We start from the raw sequence: 21,499 nt of genomic DNA on the forward strand, positions 1-21,499 counted from the left end.
AAAAATAATGATAGCATTAAAGGTTACCACAAGTTAATTTAGCTTTGTAAGTAATGAACTTACTAATAATCTGTGAATTAGTAATTAAAAGTTTTTATGAAGAACATGTTTTGCTCCTGACATTAAAGTTTGGGGTAGTGGCTATGGATATTCAGTCTCCCTGATTTTATTTGTTGCCTTTTTAAGTAATTAAACTTAGCTTTCTTCTCCTTCAAGTAATAGTCTGTGGAAGTGGGTAATAAGAATGTGCTGAGACATAGAAGGCAATTATTTGACTTGGTGTCAAAATTAAATAATTTTTAATTTAATTAAATTAATTTAATTAAAACAGGAAGGACTTGGTCTCTATGAAACCAGTGTCTTTCAAATAGCATGAGAAAGGAAATACCTTTCTTTTCCTTAATGTTTGAAAAAAAACTTACAAGTGGCTGAAATCCATAGAGTGAACCTTCCTACAATCATAAAATAATCTCATGCAATATATTGATGCTGATTTACATAAAGTCACTCTAGAGAGCAAATGTTTTCTTAAACAAATTATTTCTTGAGGACTATATTCCTTCCTTCTCCTTTTAAACTACTCACTGCCTTCAGAGAATTCTGGCTAATACCTTTCTTAATTAAGTGGTTCCAAAACTAATGTGGCTTATTATTCCTCACAGGAGAGCTTACTCTGGAGGCAAATAGTGGCCAGGATCTAAGACAGGAAATGCTTATGAGAGATGAGAGAAATTCCACTGACCATTGCATAAAATTGAAAAGGGAAAGTCAGAACAGGACAAATCTGATGCATAATGGCCATTTTAAACTAGTGGTAGTTTCCTGAGAAGCTGCCTTCCTTTTCAAACTTCCCATATGAAAAGTATTGGTGAAAAAAAACCTGCACCAAATCACAATATCCTTTCCAATGTATCACCTGTAGAAATGTACTGCTCTAATGTTAGAACAGTAAACTGAAAAACAGCTGATACAGAAATTAAACACGTCAGCTTGTCCTGCAAAAGTTAAATTTTTACTGGTTCTGTGTGTTGTGCCCTATACTGCTCTGGGTATTTAATTTTTCTTCTGACAGCTTGGATTCAGGAGTTTGATCTGTTTTTTAACACCATGTTTGCTATAGAAAGTATTTCATTCTACTGAGCTGACATACTGCTGAGCAGTAAAAGAGCCTAGCTTGGCCCAGCCTAGAGCAGAGCTGTGCTCAGTGTGGTAGATGCTGACCTGTCACATGGGAAAAGGAGCTTCAATACTATGTAAATGAAACTACAGATAAAGACTTAGTCTACTCTTACTGTGAATAAGAGTAAACCTTGCTTATTAAAATTGTTTTGGTGGATGTGGTGAAGATTAAAGACAAAAATTAAGCTCTTTTGAAAATGCTGTGGCTTTAGGCCAGACTAGACAATTATTGCATATATCAGACTAATTTTGCAAGTAAATTGCCAGCAATGTATGCACATGACCTGTAGTCAAATTCATGGAAGGGTACAAGAAACATGGAATTCCTTAGGCTGTGCTCTAAGAATTCATAATAACAGTAGTGTAACCAGAGGAGTATTATCAAAAGTCCCTGATGTGATTGTATTGTATATATCTAAGTCTTGTTGTCAGAACTAATGTTAAAGTCATACTTCCTAGTACAGGTATGTCAAACACAGTGTAGTTCAAACATATACCAGACTATCTCTCTCTACATAGAGTACATTGTCTGATGTTTTTCCTTAATGTAACAGGCCAAAGCTACCAATGTGAACAGTGTGCCAGTCACTGGCATTAGGTGAGGATATTATATAAGTTTTATCAGTATTTACCAGAAGGAAATTTGTTTTACAATGAGGATAATGAAACACCAGAACAGGTTGACTGGAGAAGGGGTGGATACTCCATCTCTGAAAATATTCAAGGTCAGGTTGGACAGGGCTTTGAGCAACCTGATGTTGGTTGGTCTAGGTAACCCTTAAAGATCACTTCCAACCCAAACTATTCTATGATAAAAATTTAAAAAATGGCTCTTGCTTAAAACATTTAATTTCTTCCAAGTTCAATCCTAGTTGAGAAGGCACATAATTGTCAACATTCAGGTATCTTTTACTTCTGGCACTACTCTGTATTTATATAAGCATGTGATAATTTATTTTTTATATTGATAACAAGCAACTAGTTAATATTGGGCCTTTATGCAAAATTTCATGGATTTCCTTTAACATTAATGATACCTTTCCTGGAGTTCCCTTAAGGCAGTATAGCTTTGCTTTGCTGTGCTCTAGCTGGCTGATTTTATCTAAAAGAAATGTTCATTGATTTAAAAGGTAACAGAGAACTGTACAGTTGAAAGACCTGATTCTAATTGATGGTTAATCAATTTTGAACCAAAATCAGAAGAAAAAACAAAGGCTACCAGCTGGGTGTTCCTATTCAAATCACTTAACATAGGTGGCTATATGAGGTTAACTTTTTTGTGTCCCACTAGCTAATAGAGTTGCTTCTTCTAGGTAATTACAGCTGTGTCTGTGATGTGCCAGGAAACATTCTGAGTTGACAGCATTCTCTGGACTGTCCCTTGCAGTGCTTTGTGCAGTCTGCAGGAGGATTATGAGCTGGACAAATCAGTGACTCACTTAGGCCAAACTTTCATCTTCGTTAGGTCTATTTGTTTTTTTCAGTGCTTCCCAAAACCTTTTCACATAGTCTTGGGATGACCTCTCTGAAATTACTAGTTTTATCATTGATTTTTAATCAAGTCCAAATTATTTTCTTTAATCATGTTCCAAATTTAAAGTATTTTTTGCATTTCTTGTCTTGATTAGTTTTTTGCCAAAAACAGATTAACACACTCACCATTAAAATCAGCACCAGAGAATCCCATACCTATGGAGGACAGTATGTGTGAAAGAACAGAGCTCTAAACTGTGCCTGTCACAGTGATCCACCTGCAAGTGTCCCCAGTCCAGAGTCAGTAGTTTGCTGCATCAGTGTCTTTTTTGTAGCACTCTGCTGCAACATCCCTGCAGGCTGCAAGCATGACCCCTGCAGTCGTGCTGCTCCTGTTTGTGCATTCTGCTATTTAAAACCCTTCAGCTGAACCCCAGAATACAAGTGACAGCCTCTTCCACCAAAATCCTTTCCCCACCTCCCAGCTCTGCAATGTCTAACAAGGTTCTGTGCCAGCAATCCTATAAATGCAGGCAAATATATTGCTGTGAGTTGGTGTCTCTTGCTTTCACCAAAGCACACAAAAGTTTACTTGGTGGCCCTTTATTAATAATTACATTAGCTAGAGCAGAACCAATATATTAGTCTTAGATAAATTTGGTTCTTTAGGGCTAAAAGTATGTGCATTTATCTTACCTAACAGTGTGTATATGAAGTGCTTGCTCCATAAAAAATTGCTTTCTATGGTGCATCCATTTAACTATGTCAGCTACACATTGCCCACCAAATGTCACCACTAAGACTGCCAGAGATATGCATATCCTTGGGCAGATTTAAATAGCTTCCTTTATTTTAATTAACCTGTCAGAGAAAGCTTCTTCATTTCCAACACTTAAAATTAAGCTTGGCCTAAAGTCTAAATTTAGCCCTGCAGCCATGATAGATTTGAAGACCAGTCCCTTTCACAAGGGTTTTGAAATGTTCTCACAGATGCAAACATAAGAGGAAAGGCAAACTAAAAAGTAGCAGATCTGAGTAAGAAGCTTCAAGTTTATATTGTTGCTTTTCTGATTGTAACTGCTTCTAGTCAATTTCCTTTAAAGCATCCTCTAAGCCAGAATTACCTTGTGGCAAACTTCTGTCTTCTGCATCTTCTTAAAATTAAACTTTTCTGAGCAATGGGAGAGACAAGAAAAAGTTTACTAGACTGAGAGATTGTATTGTGTTTCTGGATAAAGTATGTCTAAATCATTCTGCTGTTACAACTGTTGCATTTTAGCTTTATTGTCGTTTAAGAACATCAATTAAATTTCCACTTGAAGCTGATGTTTTGAGAATGGAAAATCATTCCAGAAGAATTTAAAATAGGAAGGATTAGCTGACCATTTCATGGAAGGGACTGTGCAATGAAGTTGTTTGCAGTGATAACTCATTTAACCAGAGGCCTATTCAAATTCCTTGTTGCTGTTATATAAAAGAGTGATGCAATTCACAGTTGCCTGGACAGCTCAGATAACATCAATTTTGTCTAACTGCCTAAAAGAAGTTAACTGTTTTGTTTAACCTAATGTCTTAGGTTCTTTGTGTTGGTTGACAGACACCTCCGAGGGACCCTTCATCATGGGTTTAATAATATTTTGGAACAGAGGTTGTTTTTCATCAGATGTTTAGCTTTTAAACTGTTAAATTACATAAGAATAATTCCATCCTAAATTAAAAACAAAATCTGGTTTGGTGCAAACCACTGGTTTTGAATTTGAATTTTCCTATTTTAAAAAAGGTGTTTGCAACACTCATACTAATGACTATGATTTATACTAATGAATCACCATAAATTCTTTTAAAATAGTCCTCATAGATGGAAACAAATCAGAATTAAAGCAGTCATTTTGGAATTGTGTCATTCATTTCAATAGACAAATAATTTTGGTACATCCATGGTGAAACATAAAGGTATCTCTATAGATCCCAGCCCTTCTTACTGTTCCATGTCTGATTCTTTTAGAGAAAAGCCCAGCTAATAACTTTATTCTGCATCTCAAACAGTCTAAGCATTATGTTTCTCATCTAGCTGCCACATTTCAAAGCCATTTTTTAACTGCTTGACAAAATTTTGTATAAGAATACCCAGGTCCTAAAAACATGGTATAAAGCTATATAAATTACATTAATATTACACTTGACTTTTCTGTAGTGTATCTGACTCCTTATTTAGTAAGATAAAATAACATATTTCAGTAAGAAGCTGCAGAATTCAAGTCTTGAGAATATACTAGGTTTTACCAGGCCTGTACAATTGATTTGTAACTATTTAACAGGGAAAAAAATTTAGTCTAATCACTTTTAGCACGAGTTATGTTCAGCCTGTAAACTCCTTATTATTCATATGCTAAGGGATGTGTCCAATGATTAAGACCCCAAGGATTTTATTGAAAAAATAATCTGCATTTCTAAAGAAAAAATAAGCAGTAGGGTATTTAATTCTTAACAGATATGTTGTGATGCACGTCAAAGCATCACTAACTATTAGTTTTAAAAACAGTATCTGCTACTTGCTTGTCCATTGGCTGGTTCACTGCTATATCTGTACTGTACAGTCTTGATCTAATAATTGCTTATTATGCAGTTGTTTATCTGCTCATTTGAAACATCCTGAAATTCAGTCTAGCTCAGCAAATTGCTGTGCTTAAGGCATTTTTACATTCTAGGAAATTATAATATCCCCAGAAGGCAAAGAATTAATAATAAAAATCCTCTTTTGTAAAAGATTATCATTGCAGAGCAAATGGAGCAGATCTTCCCTATCCTAGCACATTTAATATTCTCATTTTTTTCTATGGAAGTTTGATGGAAAGACTGTGTGGGGATCACTGTTTTATTAACTTGTTAAGAGACAAATTTACTGAACCAATGCAGCATATTGATTTCAGTGTCTGCTATATGGAAAAGCAGCAGTAGTAATGGATGACTCCTAGACATTTCCATATGGAAGTTGGCTCATTCTTTAGACATTCTATGATCTTGATTTGTCTATTTAGGCTGGCACTAAGGAGTTAATGATTCAGATTACAAAGATGTTTTCTTGTTTATTACTCAGAAGATTTTCCTGCCTTCCAAATGATTTATTCCTAGTATGCCCACCCTTATTGAATACTTTGCAAAGGATCCACAGTTTGTCTCATTTTATTGGAAACAGTATTTTGGTGAGTGGATTTCTGGTTTGATAGGCAATAAACAGAAATTAGAACACTAATGCAGCACATTTTTCATGAGTTCTCAATATTATTCAACAATTAAGCGTGAATCCATTTCTGGAGTGGGGGAGCTTAATCCAATTCTTAAAATCCATCACATAATACAGATGACTTGATCTAACTTCCTTTATAATTGCAAACATACAAAGGTAAATATTGTAGCTAAGATATTTACAGAGAAGGAAAAAGGTAACAATTAAATGAAACTGAGTTGCAATCTTCTAGATACTTTGCCTGAAGTTTTTCAAGTTCACAAACATACCTGTCCTCCGAGTTTTATTTTTTTTGTTTTATATTTTGAGTGGGGGGAAAAATTTTGTTGCTTAATCTAGGAGTTCAATGCTGATTTTATTTCCATTATTCATTTTCCCATTGCACCATTCAAACCTCAAGCAAAAACTGAAGATCTCAGAGAGCATGCAGACCTCTATTTCTTCACCCTACAAAATGAGTGATTTATGTAGGCAAGGGTTGAAATCATAGCAACACAATTCAGAAATTAATATATCTGCATTTTTCCAATATTTTTCTACATAAATGTTTGTAGGTTTCTTTCTCAGCTACCTATGTTTTATCTCTTAGAGGTCACATGCCTTTCTACTAAGAAATCTTAGTCATCTAGTCAAAGAGTCTTTTCATTAGCAACATTAAGTCTACACACATAAGTGGTTTACAGGAAATAATTATGTATTTTTGGGCCAAGCCATCAGAAATATCTTCTGGATGTTTTTATCAAGCCTTGCCTTAGAATCTGCACAACAGATAGTTTAATTTTTTATCTTGAGTTTCAAAATATGAATAATTACAGAAATAGAAAGATAGAGTTTGAAATATAAATGCATATAGCATTTCCAAGTATGTAAAATTTACTTCTGACATAAATTTAGATCACTATTTATTATTATGTAAGCTATCAGCAAAGGGGTTTTAGAAGTAGCAGACTTACATGTTCTTGTGGATATACAGGATATACAGTGACCTACTTTGTAAAGATGGACAGAACTGTGTCTGTAAAAATATTTAAAGTGGGTCTCTAATGTAAAACATAATTTTAAAGAGTCTTCTTGAGGCAGCGTCTTTTACATAAGCTCTCAGATATACTAAGCAGTAACAATTATTCATCAAGCAATCTCAAAGCATTCACAAAGACAGGAAAGTACTTTTTTTATTCTACAAAGTGGAAGTATGAAATCTAGAGGGTTTTTTTACAAAGAATCAAGTATTTCAGTTGTTTAGAAACACAAAAATGAGACAGAAAGGTCCTGCCTTACACTTAAGGAGTGTGTCTATACACCACTGAACCTTTTGCAAAATTAAAAAAAGCATAGCTATGTACATGAAGCCAAATAAATTGCCCAGGGTCTTCCAGCAACTCAGTGGCAGAGCTGGCAGTGGCATTCCTGCATTCCTGCCCCCTGGATCTTTATACTGGGTCCTTTCCCCTTGGCCATCCCTTCATCAATTGACTGAAATGTGAAATCATTGTTTACCTATATCAACCTTGGAGTAACAGGCAAGAACTGAGTATGAGGAGGTGGTTCATCTGGGGAACTTTGACAAGATGTGCAGAATGCAAGTGAGCCAGAAGCACTTTATGGCACATGCAGAACCTGAATTACAGTTCTAGTAATCATCAGCTCCCCTTCTTCTCTGTCATTTCTTTATTTAATATATTGCATGCAAGAGACTTACCGTGCAAGTTTTATAAGCTTGCAATAAAAATATAACAACTGTTGTATTAAATTATTTAAGTTGTAAACCATTGTATAAAGCAGAAAAAGTTATATCTATGTGGAGACAGAAAAAATTATTGTGATGGAGTATGAAATATATTGTGCTGATTACTACAGAATTTTTGCCCAGTTTAGCATATTGTAAATCCTTGGTTGGCCTTAAGAATGAAGCTGCATGTAGATTTTTGTAAAGAATTGTGGCAAGCAGTTTAAGAAAAATGAATCTAAAATCAGATTTATAATTTAGAAACAAATCATCAAAAATGTGACAGCAGAAAAGAAATATGTGAGAGGTCAAAAAGAGAATTGTGGCAAAGCAAAGGATCAGTATTTAAAACTTCCAGATTTCCCCCTGGGGGAAAGCTAGAATTCTGAAGGAAATGGATAACCAACTTTTTATCTTAAGCAAGTAGAGTAGTATTTTATTCTTTGGTGCTATGCTTTACTAAAGAAATGTACCAATAACTTTGAATATGTCTGTATTTATATTAATATCATTTCAAAGTGCTAGATTTACCAAAATTAGTAACTACAAAGGGAAATAAATATATTTAGAATGAAGTTCTGACTATAAATTACAAGAACTATTTAATTTTCTTTTATTCCACTTCTTTACTTCTGGTAAGTCAAAAATGAAACTGATTAAGTGATGATGATTAATAATAATAGTAATCATCCTCCTCCTTTAGCATTTTCCTGTTTCACCTTTTGGTCTTACCAGATTTTTTGGGATGTTTAGTGATCCCACGTGTTCTTGGGGCATGTTGCCAATGAGTTTTCTTTGCCCTGCATAATTATTTGGCAGAAATTCAGGCAGGCAGAGCATATTTTGTTGCCTTCCTTTCTACCAAAATGGGCTTTCTGCAAAAGAGAAAAGGAATTGATGTCCTCATTCTAATGAATCTTCCTAACAGTGGTGTAATTGAAAAACTACCTTGAAAGAGGAACATTTTAAAAAGAAAAGCCAACTCATTCAGCTAATGTAGAGTAGAAAATACTGGTGAGACCAATCTAGTGGTGATGTTCCATGTGTGACATTGTCTGAGAAATGAAGGCCCAGGACATAAAGTATCAGTGTTGAACCAAAGAGTGGGCTGTGTGGGCATCTTAGCTTTACTTTAAAACTGACATGTCTTCTTAAACAATTTATTTCTCTCTACCTGTACTGCAAAATTGTTAAAACCAGATCTCATGCTGTTTAAAGATCACATCTTTAAACAGAACAAAGCACAAGGATAAATTATGTTCTCACTATGCCTGAGAGGTTGGGCTTCTGTTGGTAGAAAAGATAAAGGTCACCCTTCCATCACTTGCACTTCATGTTTCTTAAAAGTGGTTAAAGCACCACATACATTTTTCTTCTCTGCATTTTCAATTTCATTAAACCAGTATCTCTTTGAGCTAACGTAGTTCTTAGCAGAAATGTAGCTTAAGGCTCCAGAAGCACAAATTGATGTCAAAAGAACCAGTGATCCAGCAGAGGAGCTGTCAGTGCTGCTGACTACTGGGTCACCTGTGGGTCCTGGCCCTCTGACAGGTCTAGGGGCTGATCCACCTGGGTGAACCTGAAATCTCTAAGCAGCAGACCAGATCTGGGCAGCTTTTCCATTTACTGCTAGGCTATGCTGTGTGCTTTACCTGTCACACAAAATGGAAGAGTTACAGAAAGCACTGCAGTTTGTGTAATCCCAAAAGGCATTGTACAAAGGGTTTTGGGTTTGCTTTTTTAAAAAACAGATGTTTGAGACCGTGTATTTTGAGGAAGAAATAATCTTCCCTTTTTAAAATATATATATTTGTTTGATAATTTAACTTCATTGCAGACTTTCCTGATACACTATGGTATAAAATATATAGCAATATTTTCAGTAAGAAATCATAATGTAGTTAGATATATAGCCTTAAGACAGATTAATAGAATATTTTGTCATAAAGTCCACAGGTAACTTTCAAACAACCTGTAAACAACCCCACCTATTGATGGTGGAAGGAGAGCAGAGGTCTCCAAGCAGTGAAGTTGTTTAACAACAGAGGAGGTGGAATGTGTGCACCACTGCTCTTCTGGGACTGTGATTTTAATTTCCAGAGATCCAAGAGCAGCCCAAGCAAAAGGATGATTCAGTTCTTTGCCACTGTAATGTTGTTTGTAAGTGTCCTCACTGTGGTATGTTCTCAAGAGAAGGGGTGTATGCTGGGTCAGGACTGGGGTCAGTTGCTAGCTATTCTACAAATTACCTCAACAAATCATGTAATTCTTCCATTCTTTACTATGGCTCAGTCTCCTACCTGTCCTATGTTCCTTTTTCAGCTCTCAGGTTTTTGTGTCAATGGTAAACTCTTGGTGGTAGACTTTGTCTGTTATTTAGTGTTTATTTAGTGCCTGATAAAATGACACCTAAGTCTTGCTGAAGGCTTTTGTAAATTGTGCTGTTAATAACTTCGAGTTAGAGCAAAAATGACTTGCAGCTCAGATTGCTGTGTGGCCAAGTTACAGACCCTTTTTCTTTCATTTTGCTGTTGGCTGACACAGCTGAATGACTCTCCCAATCCTCCTGTTCCCAATTCCATAACAAACTACGAGCTCATATTACACAGGAAGCACTAGCACTGAGATTTATTTGTCATCCTTGGAGGCCATGAGAAGGAATATTGGACTTTCATCTCTCTCTTTTGTTCCTTGGGTATAGGGAGTGAGAGGGTACTGATATCTTGGGTCACTACCATACGGGATAAAAATCCAATTAATGTAAATCTGTCATATCAAGGGGAAGTAAGTAGTGTGGCTATCAAGAGCCCACAAATTTCTGGGTGGATCATCAGCAACCTCTGGCAGTACAATTTCCCCATTAAAACAGAAGCTGGGTTTTATTCCACCTCTAAATACTGGTCTACCCTTTTTTAAAGCCTGCTCTGGCTAATTTTACATAAGTTATCCGTTGCAGCAGTAATGAATTTGTTATAGTTATTTTTGTTGACTCACTCAGCACAAAAGGCAGTGAATGCCATGATCACTCTGTTACATCTTCCAGGCAGCTTTGATTAAACTGCTGTGAAGCCAGACCTGGATCAATATGAATGATCTTCATCGACCTAATAATGTGTTTAACATGTTCGGTGCACTTTTATCTGTTTCTGTTAGAATACACTGTTTGCATTAGTGCAGGAGACTGATTTAAATTTTCAGAGTTGTTTACAATGGTAAACATTAGAAATAACCTCATTGGTTTGCAATGGTACTGTATATAAATATATAATCTAGCATGCAATCTCCTCAGCAGGTGTAAATTAGCATAGCTACTATTTAAAGTTGTTGAGATTCTGGCCTAGAAACTGAAAACAATTATTCCATCAGTATTATTTTAAATTATTGCAGCTTAACTTGACATAAAGCAAGTACAGCATGATCTTCTTTGTACCAAATGAAGGATGCTTACCACAACATCTTTTAGAAAGCTTTTCCATTATTTGTGGACTTAATTCTCCTACCAGCAGATGTATGTGATGTCCTCTAGTTATATAAACATCTCTTTGTGGTCCAGCCTTTTGGATGCACTGTGTCCAGTCAGGTATTTCTTTAACCCACTGACTTTGAAGACTGTTTAGCAGACTTCAGTAAACGAACAAATGTGGAAGCTGTACCAAACATATCACTTGGGGATGTCAAAGCACTTAACAAACATTGTTACAACTTAGTCCATGTGTAACCACTGAAGGACATATTTGCTTCAGTATGTCTCATGACAGCTTCTTAAAAAATATACTTAAGTGAATTTAACACTTGTGAAAGGTGCCAGATTGACAGGCCCTAGAGATAAAAGTTCTTGCATTACCAGCAGGCACAGCCGTGCTTCCCACACACGCTGCCACCAGTGTCCCCTGCCCTACCTGAAGGGCACAGCCACCAACTGTCCTACAGCTTGCAAATCTGCCCATCTCATGCTCCTGGACTGTGGGCCAAGAGTCAATAGCTGTAATTTGACCCAAGGGTGATAAACCAAGTTCCATAATTACTGCACAGGTGCTGTTGCAGTTGATCATTTTCACACCAAGTTTTCAACTAATCTGGAGGAAAAAAAAATGAAGTACATGTTTATCTGACTCAGAGTACAACAAAAACATGTGTGTGAGCCTCTAGTGAATCCTGTGGTTCTATCTGCCCACACAGGCACATTCAGGTGAGAATATAAGAGTGTAAAAGTACATACACATACTGTGAGGAACATTCTTAAATGCCTCCTGAAAAATGGGTCCTCACTGCTTCCTGTGTTTGTAATAATCTGTCTCCATTCATAACTCATCCCTGCTTGGTGTCATTACAGCCCATCCTCCCCAGAGATTCTGGACACAGCTGGCATACAAATTCAATAACCATCCACCCCATAAAGAGATTGGATCGTTACAGGGTTGAAGGATAGCACACAGGGAAAACAGGCTTGTGATCTTTGCACTCTGTCATGCTTTAAGAAAAAGCTCAAGTTCTTCTCTGAGTGATTGTACTTGGAAAGTTCAGTCCTCTGTTCTCTTTGAAATTATATTTAGACCTCACTGTGAGTATTGGAAGGGCATGCTTAAGTGTTTCTTTATTTAGTGCAGAAGGCTAATGACATTTTAAACAAAAGTGCGCATTTATAACCTTGTATAGGCCGAATCTCAGTCTGTATATAGGAGATGACTAAAAACAGAACCCTGGAAAACACACAGCGATGAGTTTTCATGTTCTGCTGTTTTCTAAGCTGTAGCCAGCAGCTTGAAAGAATTATTATGGAAGCCAAATCTTAACTCTTTCTGTTGAGAAAGAGCCCTAACTAATACATGGAGGAGCTCAGCAGTATTTGTTTATCTTTAAAAGAGTCACATTTATTCCTGCAACTTGCCATTGATGTGCATGATAACATACCTAACTGGACTGGTACTCTGTGCACTTTGGAAGGTAACTACTTAAGTTGGGTGGATTATAGCTGTTTTAGGGATGGCATTTGGGTCTGAAATTGTAATTGTTGTAAGTATTCATATATTTTATGATCATCATTGCCTTATTTCCTTTTCTTCTCAGCCTTTCTGGTGTATCTGTCATGCTGTAGAACTTTGGGAAGCATCCTTACAGTCCATACTACACCTAAGATGAAGTTTAGGTTTCAGAATTTGGGAGGAAGTTCACAAGAGAATGTATACTTGGAAAAGGATGTTTTATGATTGTAGTGTCCATGAACTCTGCTTAAATATGTTGCCTCACCTAGCCTAGGTCTTCTTCTCTTTCGCAGGTTTGGTCTCTTTAATACTCTGTAGTTTCATGTTTTATTCAACCTAGCTTTATATACTCCATGTACCTAAATCAGGTTTGCTGTTAGACTGTTTTTGGGTTGTTTGTTTGGTTGGGTTTTTTTGTCTGCTTGTATTTTTATAGTACCCCAATGGCATTTTCTTTCCAGCAGTTCCTAATTTTACCTATATCATGTTATAAATTTCACTTCCACCTGCTACTTTTTACCTGCCAGTACTATTAAGTCTTTTTTCATCAACCACCTTTTTAATATTTTTGACCTAGTAGCTGACCTTTTTGCTTTCAGAAAGACAAAAGGCTTTTCTTGGCTGCAAATGAGAGAGGAGGAGGGCAACAACAGCAACCTTCTCATACAGAATGACAATGCTCCGCTCCCAGAAAGATGCAGAGGAAGAGAAAAAGATGTTTACTGTTTTTTTCTAAGATGCACAGTATACTTGGGCACCACTGAAAACACTATTTAGAAGCAAAGGCTTCCTAAAGTTCACCTACCCTCTTCTGAAGCTCTTTCTCAGTTCATTAGTTGAAAAGTCTTTATAAATGTGAAATACTGCTTTAATTTTGATTTTAAAAGGCTAGGGAAGGCTAGAAACTGGAATTCCTTATTAGGGAATGATAGGAGATAGGTTCTTTCAGGACTGAGTTAAACACAAGCCTTCAGAAGAATAAAAAGGGGTTGGTTCACTCCCATCTTTATGTAAATTGAATTACAGGGTTTAGTAAGTGAAACAGATCATAAGATAAACCCTGCAGAGGCCAGGAAGCACTAATTAACGCCCACAGCAAGTAACTTTTCTGAAATTGGTCTTTAATCAAACTTTGCTCTGAAAACAAAACAAGATATTGTGGCAGCTTGATAAAAGAGATGCATCACCAAGGCTGACAGGCCCACAATCAAACCAATACTAAAAATAACTGTTTTGTCTACTAATTTTCTTTCAGATGCTAAAAAAAAAATGCATGAGCTACAGTCTAAAAAGACTTGTGCAATTACCCAGCCAAGTGACTCAGCTCTAGTAAAGTGAGGGCCCTGTAAATGTTAATGCCCTCCCTGATTATGAGTGGGCCCTTTTTCTTTCCCACACCTTTCTGTTGAAGCAGAGGAACAGCAAAGAGGATTGTGAGGCTGGGAGAGGAAGAGGCTCTGGATTCCTTCAGAGTTGATCATTTTACACCATCTGTCCCTCTCCTCTTGCTGCTGGTGGTGCAGAGTTCAGGCATCCTGACTGACTTACTAGTGTGGATTAAGAGAAACCAATCACTCATTTTCCTTGTATCTCACACGAACAGTAAGGTCCATGACCGCTGCCTTTTGCAACTTCTCACTAAATCTGAGAGCAGGAGTTATCAGTATGGCATGCAGGGGAACACAGCTCATTTTCCTCATTTCTTTTCATCTGCTTAGCTGTAGGAAGAGTTGCTACAACTCCTGTGGGTGCCCATCAAGCCTAGAGCAACTTTCATTATGTTTTCACTGTAACTTGCTCAAAAACATAGCTAGAACTGTTAGGTTTGGGATAGATTCCAAAGGAACAAGAAGTCCACTGCACAAACAGGACTAGCAGTATAATATAACAGGGCACTGATATTGTCTTTATAGCAGATTTTCCTCTTGGCACAAAAAAGACACAGACCTGTTGAAGCAGGTCCATGAGAGGGCCACAAAATGATTGGAGGAGTGGAACATCTCTCTCTTAGGAGGAAAGACTGACATAGTTGGGGTTATTTAGCTTGGAGGAGCTCTTGAGAGATTGTTTATTGCCCTTATTTAAAATGGCACTCCAGGATTAGAAACAAGCTGAAAGAGGATGGCTAACATTGGTCTTAGTGCTTCCAGTACAGGCTGTATTTTCATCTGTTAGGTGGTTACTTGAAAAAGCTATTTTCATTGTTGCAACTAAAACTAGTTTACTGTGAGGTGAAAAAAGTCTGTCAGTATGGATGGATCCATATGAGGAATTCTTGGAGATAGGTTTTGATGAAGGATTCTTTGCAAATACAGACATGCAGATCTGGCTGCTTTGGCAACCAGGCATATGACTTGAGTTCCAACCACAACTACCATTCCCTCTGTAATTTCTTTTTTTTTTTTTTAATTTTGTGGTATATATACTTATAAATAGGCCTGAAACAGTAAATCTGGGGGGGTTTTTTGAAGTCTAAATTATACTAGTTACATTTTTGTTAACAAATGTTATTCTGTATTTCACATTCAACAGGAAAGATCATTCATCAATTGTTGTCATTGAAAGAAGGGAGAGAAATCTACACACTGTTTAAAAAATCTCAGCCTCACAGATTATGTTATGAAAGTTATGTAGCAAAGTATGCAAGTTGTTTTATAATCACAGTTCCAGTGAAATCACAGGTTTAAAGTGGTTTCACAGCCTTATCTAAACTCTACTGGTCATTTGTCTCATATACCATGGCTATAGCAGATTTTGCCTGGAATTCAATGCAACTGCTTAATTTGATTCAGATAAATATCCTAAGCCAGAGTGACTGAAGTTGGTATTCCATGAAGGAGTTTACATCAGTTTTGAAAAATCAGTCCCTTAAAAGTACTATGACCAACGTGAAATAATGTCATCAAGAATAGTAACAAAAAAGCATAAGGTACCACATGAAAAGCCAAGCACTGGACTGTGAAAAATATCCAAATTGTCATTTAAAATCCTTACAGCTGCAGGAAAAAAAAAAAAAAAAAAAAAAAAAAAAATCAGCACAAAATCATATTTTGCCAAGTGACTCCCTTTTATATTCCAACTGTATATTCTTGTTTACTGGGTTTGATTTTATTTTGGATAGAAAGGCATTAATTGCAATGATGTAAGCAAACTATGCAGGTTTTTTTTCTCAAATCTTATATTCCACTGCATCATTTTATATTAATAAATAAAAATATTTGAAAAATCCTGGACTGTAGAAACAGACAATATTTTTAAGCACAGTTTCTGTTCTTGCTGTGGTTATACACCACAAAGACAGTCAGCTGGATGTTTAAGAAAGAGAGGAGCATCTCCAGTTCCTCGGGTTTCACCTTTTCATTGCACTGCCTGATCATTTAAGGCAGAGGCTTGTTCCAGACAGCTTTAATTAAACTATGCTGTGAAACTGTATATAGATCAATGGAAATGATCCATAACAAGCTAATCATGTATTTAACAGTGTTCAGTCCAGTTCAATCACCTTCTAACATTTATGTGGCTTTACATTCATGTGGCAAAGCCCTGAATGTGTATATGTATTTTTAATCCATCTCATTAGTGACCATATGCTTTGGCTTCAAGGGAGACAAGAACTGTCTGCAATCTGCCAGGGATTTAGGGACATCAATAATTTGTGAATAGTCATGTTGGTACTGGTCGAAGGGTTAAGTGTTCTGCACACCAGGAGCAGATCTTTTGGGACTGGAACTCTTAGTCAACTGTTAGGAACCTGATCCCCTCTGATGCATCTTTTCAAAGTACATGCTGCATGTCAAATCTCTGCAGCAGAAGCAATGGAGCTTTATTAGCTCAGGGATTTAAAAACCTGCTCTAAGCAATGTAACAGTATCTTTGCTTAAAAAGTGAAGGAAAGATAGTAGTAATATGAAAGTGACTTTTTATGTACTGGGCTAAATGTGATCTTCCTTCTTGTTACCATTTTCCTTTTTGCTACCATTTTCTTTTTTCATATGAGCTATTAGATTACTAGTGCCCTGCAGATATACAGTGAAGCAAGAGTATGGCAACAATAACAGGGACCTGATGTTGAAACTGTGGATTCTGTGGCCTCACCTGATACTCCCTAAATCCTGCAGAGGCCAGTAACAGCAAAGATGTAAAAATCACCTTTTGATGATCTTTTGGAATGACCCTTTAGGAGTCATTTCAGAGCACTGTTTTTTCTACCTAGGATGAAAATCACCTTTAAAAACAATAGCTTGCACTTAGTTTGTGTGATGTTATATGGAAGGGCTGCTATGTCAGCATAAGAGATCATCAAACTATTGATTTCAGTATCCTTTCTTCACAAAGCAATGGCAGAAATAGATGGTAATGCCAGAAGACACTGAATAAATTTTGTTCATTTTCAAGTTTTAGTTATGTCCGTATTCCTCAGATGTACCCATGTAAAAACCAAAAACAAAACAAACAAACAAACAGCAACCAAAAAAAAGCATAGCAGTGCAGGAAGACAATTCATATGGAGCCTGCTCCCTGAATTTCTGTGGGTCATTTGGGAGAAGGGGATCTGTCTTGCAGGATGAAGTTCACCTGCTTTGAGCAAATTTCATGTACTTACAATAATGAAATCATAGGATGGTTTGGCTGGAAGGGACCTTAAAGACCATCAAGTTCCAAAATCCCTGCCTTGGGCAGGGACTTTTCACTACACCAGATTGGCCTGAGCTCCATCCAGCCAGGCCAGGAACACTGCCAGAGCTGGGGCATCCACAGTTTCTCTGGGCAACCAGTTCCAGTGCATCACCACACACAGTAAAGAATTTTCTCCTAATATCTAATCTAAACCTACTCTTTTTCAGTTTGAAGCCATTTCCCCCTTGTCCTATCACTACAGTCTCTCTCCATCCTTTTGGTAGGGTCCTTTTAGGTACCGGAAAGTCACACTAAAGCCTTCTCCTTTCCAGGCTGAACAAACCTAATTTTCTCAGCCTTTCCTGGTAGCAGAGATGCTCCACCCCTCTGATCACCTTGGTATTCCTCCTCTGGGCTCCCCCCAGCAGGTCCCTGTTGTTCCTGTGCTGGCACCCCAGAGCTGATGCAGCCCTGCAGGTGGGTCTCAGAGCAGAGCAGAGGGGCAGAATCCCCTCCCTGCCCTGCTGCCCCCGCTGCTGTGGATGCAGCCCAGGGCACTCTTGGCTCTCTGGGCTGGCAGTGCCCATGGCTGGGTCACGTCCAGCCTCCCAGCCAGCAGCACCCCCAGGTACTTCTCATCAGGGCTGCTCTGATCTGTCCATCCCCAGCCTGGGCTGACACCAGGGATTTTCCTGACCCAGGTGTAGCACCAGCACCTGGTTTGGTTAAAACCTATGAGATTCCCATGGACCCACTTTAAGCTGTGTTGTAATGGCAACAAGGACATAGATTTCAGGCAGCATGGTGTCTTCCAACTCTTCCTGTTTACATGCTGCAGGCATTGGTGTAAAGGCACCTCAGCTGGGCTGTTGGCTGTGTTCTACAGGAACACCCTTTAATTTTTTTTGAGATATTTGCTTCGTGTTTCCCTGTTGACTTCTGTTAGCTCAGGAGTCCCTGGCTGGTCTCCATAAAACTGGAAGTGTGCTGCATAATTAGTGTGGACTCTGACAGGAAATTAAAACATCCATAATGCACACCACTTGTTTGCTGCTTGATAATCACCTGTTTTTGCTTGTATTTAAACATTCTGTATCAGGGCAGTTTGAATAACTGTAAGACTGACATCTGTCATCTATAGCCTCTATTAGCCCTCCAGTAAACACACTCACTGCAACCCTGTGTCCTTGACTTGTTTTAGCTTTTAAAACCAACTTTTATAAATATGGTGGACAACTGAGCAAGCATTTCCATACATGATATATTCAAACAAAGAGTTACATATTCAGAAAGCACTCATGGCCAAGGCTCTTATTTATCTAAAAGCATTTTTTGAATGAGTAAAAAATATAAATAATATAATTTCCTATCACTAAAAATATTCACTTAGTGTTGGAAGATTTAAGGAAACTTATTATAGCAGGTAATATACATAGCTGTCAATTCTTTTAGTTTGCTATAATTGAATAGGTTGCCATAGAATTACCAATTGTGCATTGTCTTCCATAAGACAGTTTTACTGTTTTAGAAAATCGAGTCTCTGCTTTTTAGGGGAAGTTTGCATAAGTAGACTTTAATCCACAGTTTTTAAGTGTATAAATATGCACATCTAAGTTGCCCTGCTTCAATATCAAGCTAATTGATTTGTAAATACAGTAAAATATTTAGAGGCATATGTCCCAGATTTTTATCCACATTTCATTTATGCATGTAGGCACTGGCAATAGAAAAGGCACTGGTCATTAGGAGAGGTGGCTCTTCCTGGCTGGCAAGCAAGTCCACTAGGGCATATTCAAATGTAAATATTTAAGGCTATTTTGGCCACCTCAAACCCACCAAAGAACGGAGTTCTATTTCAGGGGATAGCCCCACTTTAAAACTCTCCCTTTAAAAGAAATACCTGCACTTGTATTGGCAGCTTTTAGCACTGATTCACAGCTTTCAAGCCTGTGCATAAAATGTTGAAGTCTAAAACTATATTTTCACTATTTTAATTGATGAAAAAATAAATATAATTTTAATAGGGTGGAATCAATGATTTTGAGGTGGCTTGTCTTTACCCCTTCCACTTAATGCCTTCTGAGTCAGCATAGCCATAAAGTTTTCTGAAGTCAAATTTTTCAAGAAAAATGCTAGTTGATAGTTAATTACTGGGTCACTGCTGAATATCTGCAATACAGAGAATGAGTTCTTTTTTTGCACACCAGATGAAGAAATCCTTTGACCTTTGAGATGACTGTTGGTCTTTGGCTCACCCTTGTCCATCTTCACCTCCAAAGTCAATGATGCTAATATAAAAGGAAGCTAGCAGAATTTCAGAAGACTGGTACTGTCTTTGCAAAATTTTGTAGGCAGCATTGCCATTATTACATTAATTTATGCTACTGCTGCCAGATAAAAAGAGGAGTTTTGGCTTCAGTGAATACAATTGCAAAATTCCTGTTTTACCCTGGATGAGGTAACACTTTGACTGAACTGCCTATTCGCAGTTTCACAGGCAGTGACGCCAAAAAAAAAAAAAAAAGCTCTGACAGTCTGCAAGTTCTGCCCTCTTTACACCCTTTCTAGCCAAGATTGCTTAGTGTTATAAAGAATTGCCATAATCCCAGAAGCTGATGACAGAAATAAGTTATTGAAACAAGAACCTTTGCAGGCTATACCTTCTCATTAGGAAATGTGGGTCATTCAGCAGGTTTTTGGTAGTTTTCTTTGGGGTTCTGTGTGGCTTGTTTTCTAGTATGTTCAGAGGCTGAGCACAACCAAAAATGTCTTGATTCCAAGTTTAAATTTTTCATTCTTTTCTTCTGTATTCTAATTAGATCTTCTCAATCATTAATTCTGTTCCCATAGTGGACTTTTAAATTTCCAAACTTCTGCCTCACATACCAGTCCCTTTAGAGCTTTGTGTAGCCAGATTCTGTATTTTAAGCAGTTTGAATCTTACTGTAATTCCAGATATTCAGTCATATATGTTGCCATTCCTGGACTTCCTCCATTATATCTTCAAGATGGTATTCATCCACTGATTACAAATTGAAATTAAGTTCATAATGTTTTTTAAAATGGCCCACTTTAACTTCTTCTCTTTTGATTGATGCCCCACAATGGGACTTGAGAGAAGAGTTCCATTTATAGACAACTATGTGTTGATCATCTAAATATCAAAAATAACAAATAACTGAATTTCAGCTGGCCTATTGGTATTTTTATTACCTGCTCTAGTTCAATTCTCTGTATCTGAAATTAACAGACCACTCACTCACTCAAGGTTGAGAAATATATGCATTTAACCGTTTTGCTGACTTCTGGCCTTAGGCAACAAAATTAATCTTAAAGTTAATCTCAAATTAGTCAAGAAGGACAAGGGAGATTTTACTTCTATATAAAGTGAAAATTAAAGAGTTGTATTTCACTTCCTTTTGTTAATTGGTAATCCACAATAATTTTCAGAAAAGCATTTCAAAATCATTCTTAAGAGATGGGCTACAATAAGACAAGGGGGATTCATTAGTTGTTTTGTTTCTATTTTAGGACTGCAAGAATACCTTGAAAAATGTTTGGAAGAGAAGACCCCAGCTCTGATTTTAGTACCTGTGGTGGATCTACCCGACAAAGATGTTATTCATGTAACAGGCTGGCTAAGCTAGCAGTTGAAAGAGATGAGTTGATATCAAAACACACATACATTCCATCCAGAAGAGAACAAAGAAAAGAGTTGAAACTAACTCCATTGGATACTTTCATGAAGTAGTATTGTTTGATTTAAGCAAAGTTGTATTATCTTGTTAATGATGCCTCATGATCTGTAACAATCAGGTTTGTATGAAGAATAAAATTTTCTTTTTAAAATAATGCACTTTTTTCTGACTTGTTTTTTAGATGTCTGCAGGTTATTGCAGGTGACTTTTGGGAAATGCAGTTGATCTGATCACATTGGTTCTTTGTTTGATATATTTAGGTGTGGTTACAGTACACCAGTTATAACTTTAGATTTAGATCATTTGGATGGAGGTGAAACTAGAATATTATTTCCAGTATTGTTTTAAGGACTGGATTGCTTTCAATTCTGTGTTGAATTTACTCACTTGGGCCAACTCACAAAAACCTTATTTGTGGCCAGATTTTAACCATTTCCTAGCACCCAGGAAGAATTATTCAGAGTGGTATTTAGGATGCACATTTTACTGAAACAAATAATGGAAATTATGGCCAGAATTTGCCACCTGGCTTTCTAATCCAGGGTATTTTTGTGTTTTATATCTGGAAGACAGCTGT

At 37.0% G+C, this 21,499-nt stretch overlaps 1 protein-coding gene across 3 annotated transcripts in view; it reads left to right on the plus strand.

Moving 5' to 3' along the window:
- The window catches only part of DPH6 (diphthamine biosynthesis 6), a 194,332-nt gene extending 173,256 nt beyond the window's left edge, over positions 1-21,076 (plus strand). For all 3 annotated transcript variants that reach the window (XM_079308103.1, XM_079308104.1, XM_079308105.1), the window contains one exon: positions 20,756-21,076. In XM_079308103.1, coding sequence (XP_079164229.1) covers positions 20,756-20,871 — 116 coding nt within the window. In that variant the 3' untranslated portion in view covers positions 20,872-21,076. The remainder of the gene's footprint in view (positions 1-20,755) is intronic.
- Positions 21,077-21,499: the final 423 nt, after the last annotated feature.

The sequence above is a fragment of the Erithacus rubecula genome, assembly GCF_903797595.1.
Source record: "Erithacus rubecula genome assembly, chromosome: 6".
Classification (NCBI taxonomy): Eukaryota; Metazoa; Chordata; class Aves; order Passeriformes; family Muscicapidae; genus Erithacus; species Erithacus rubecula.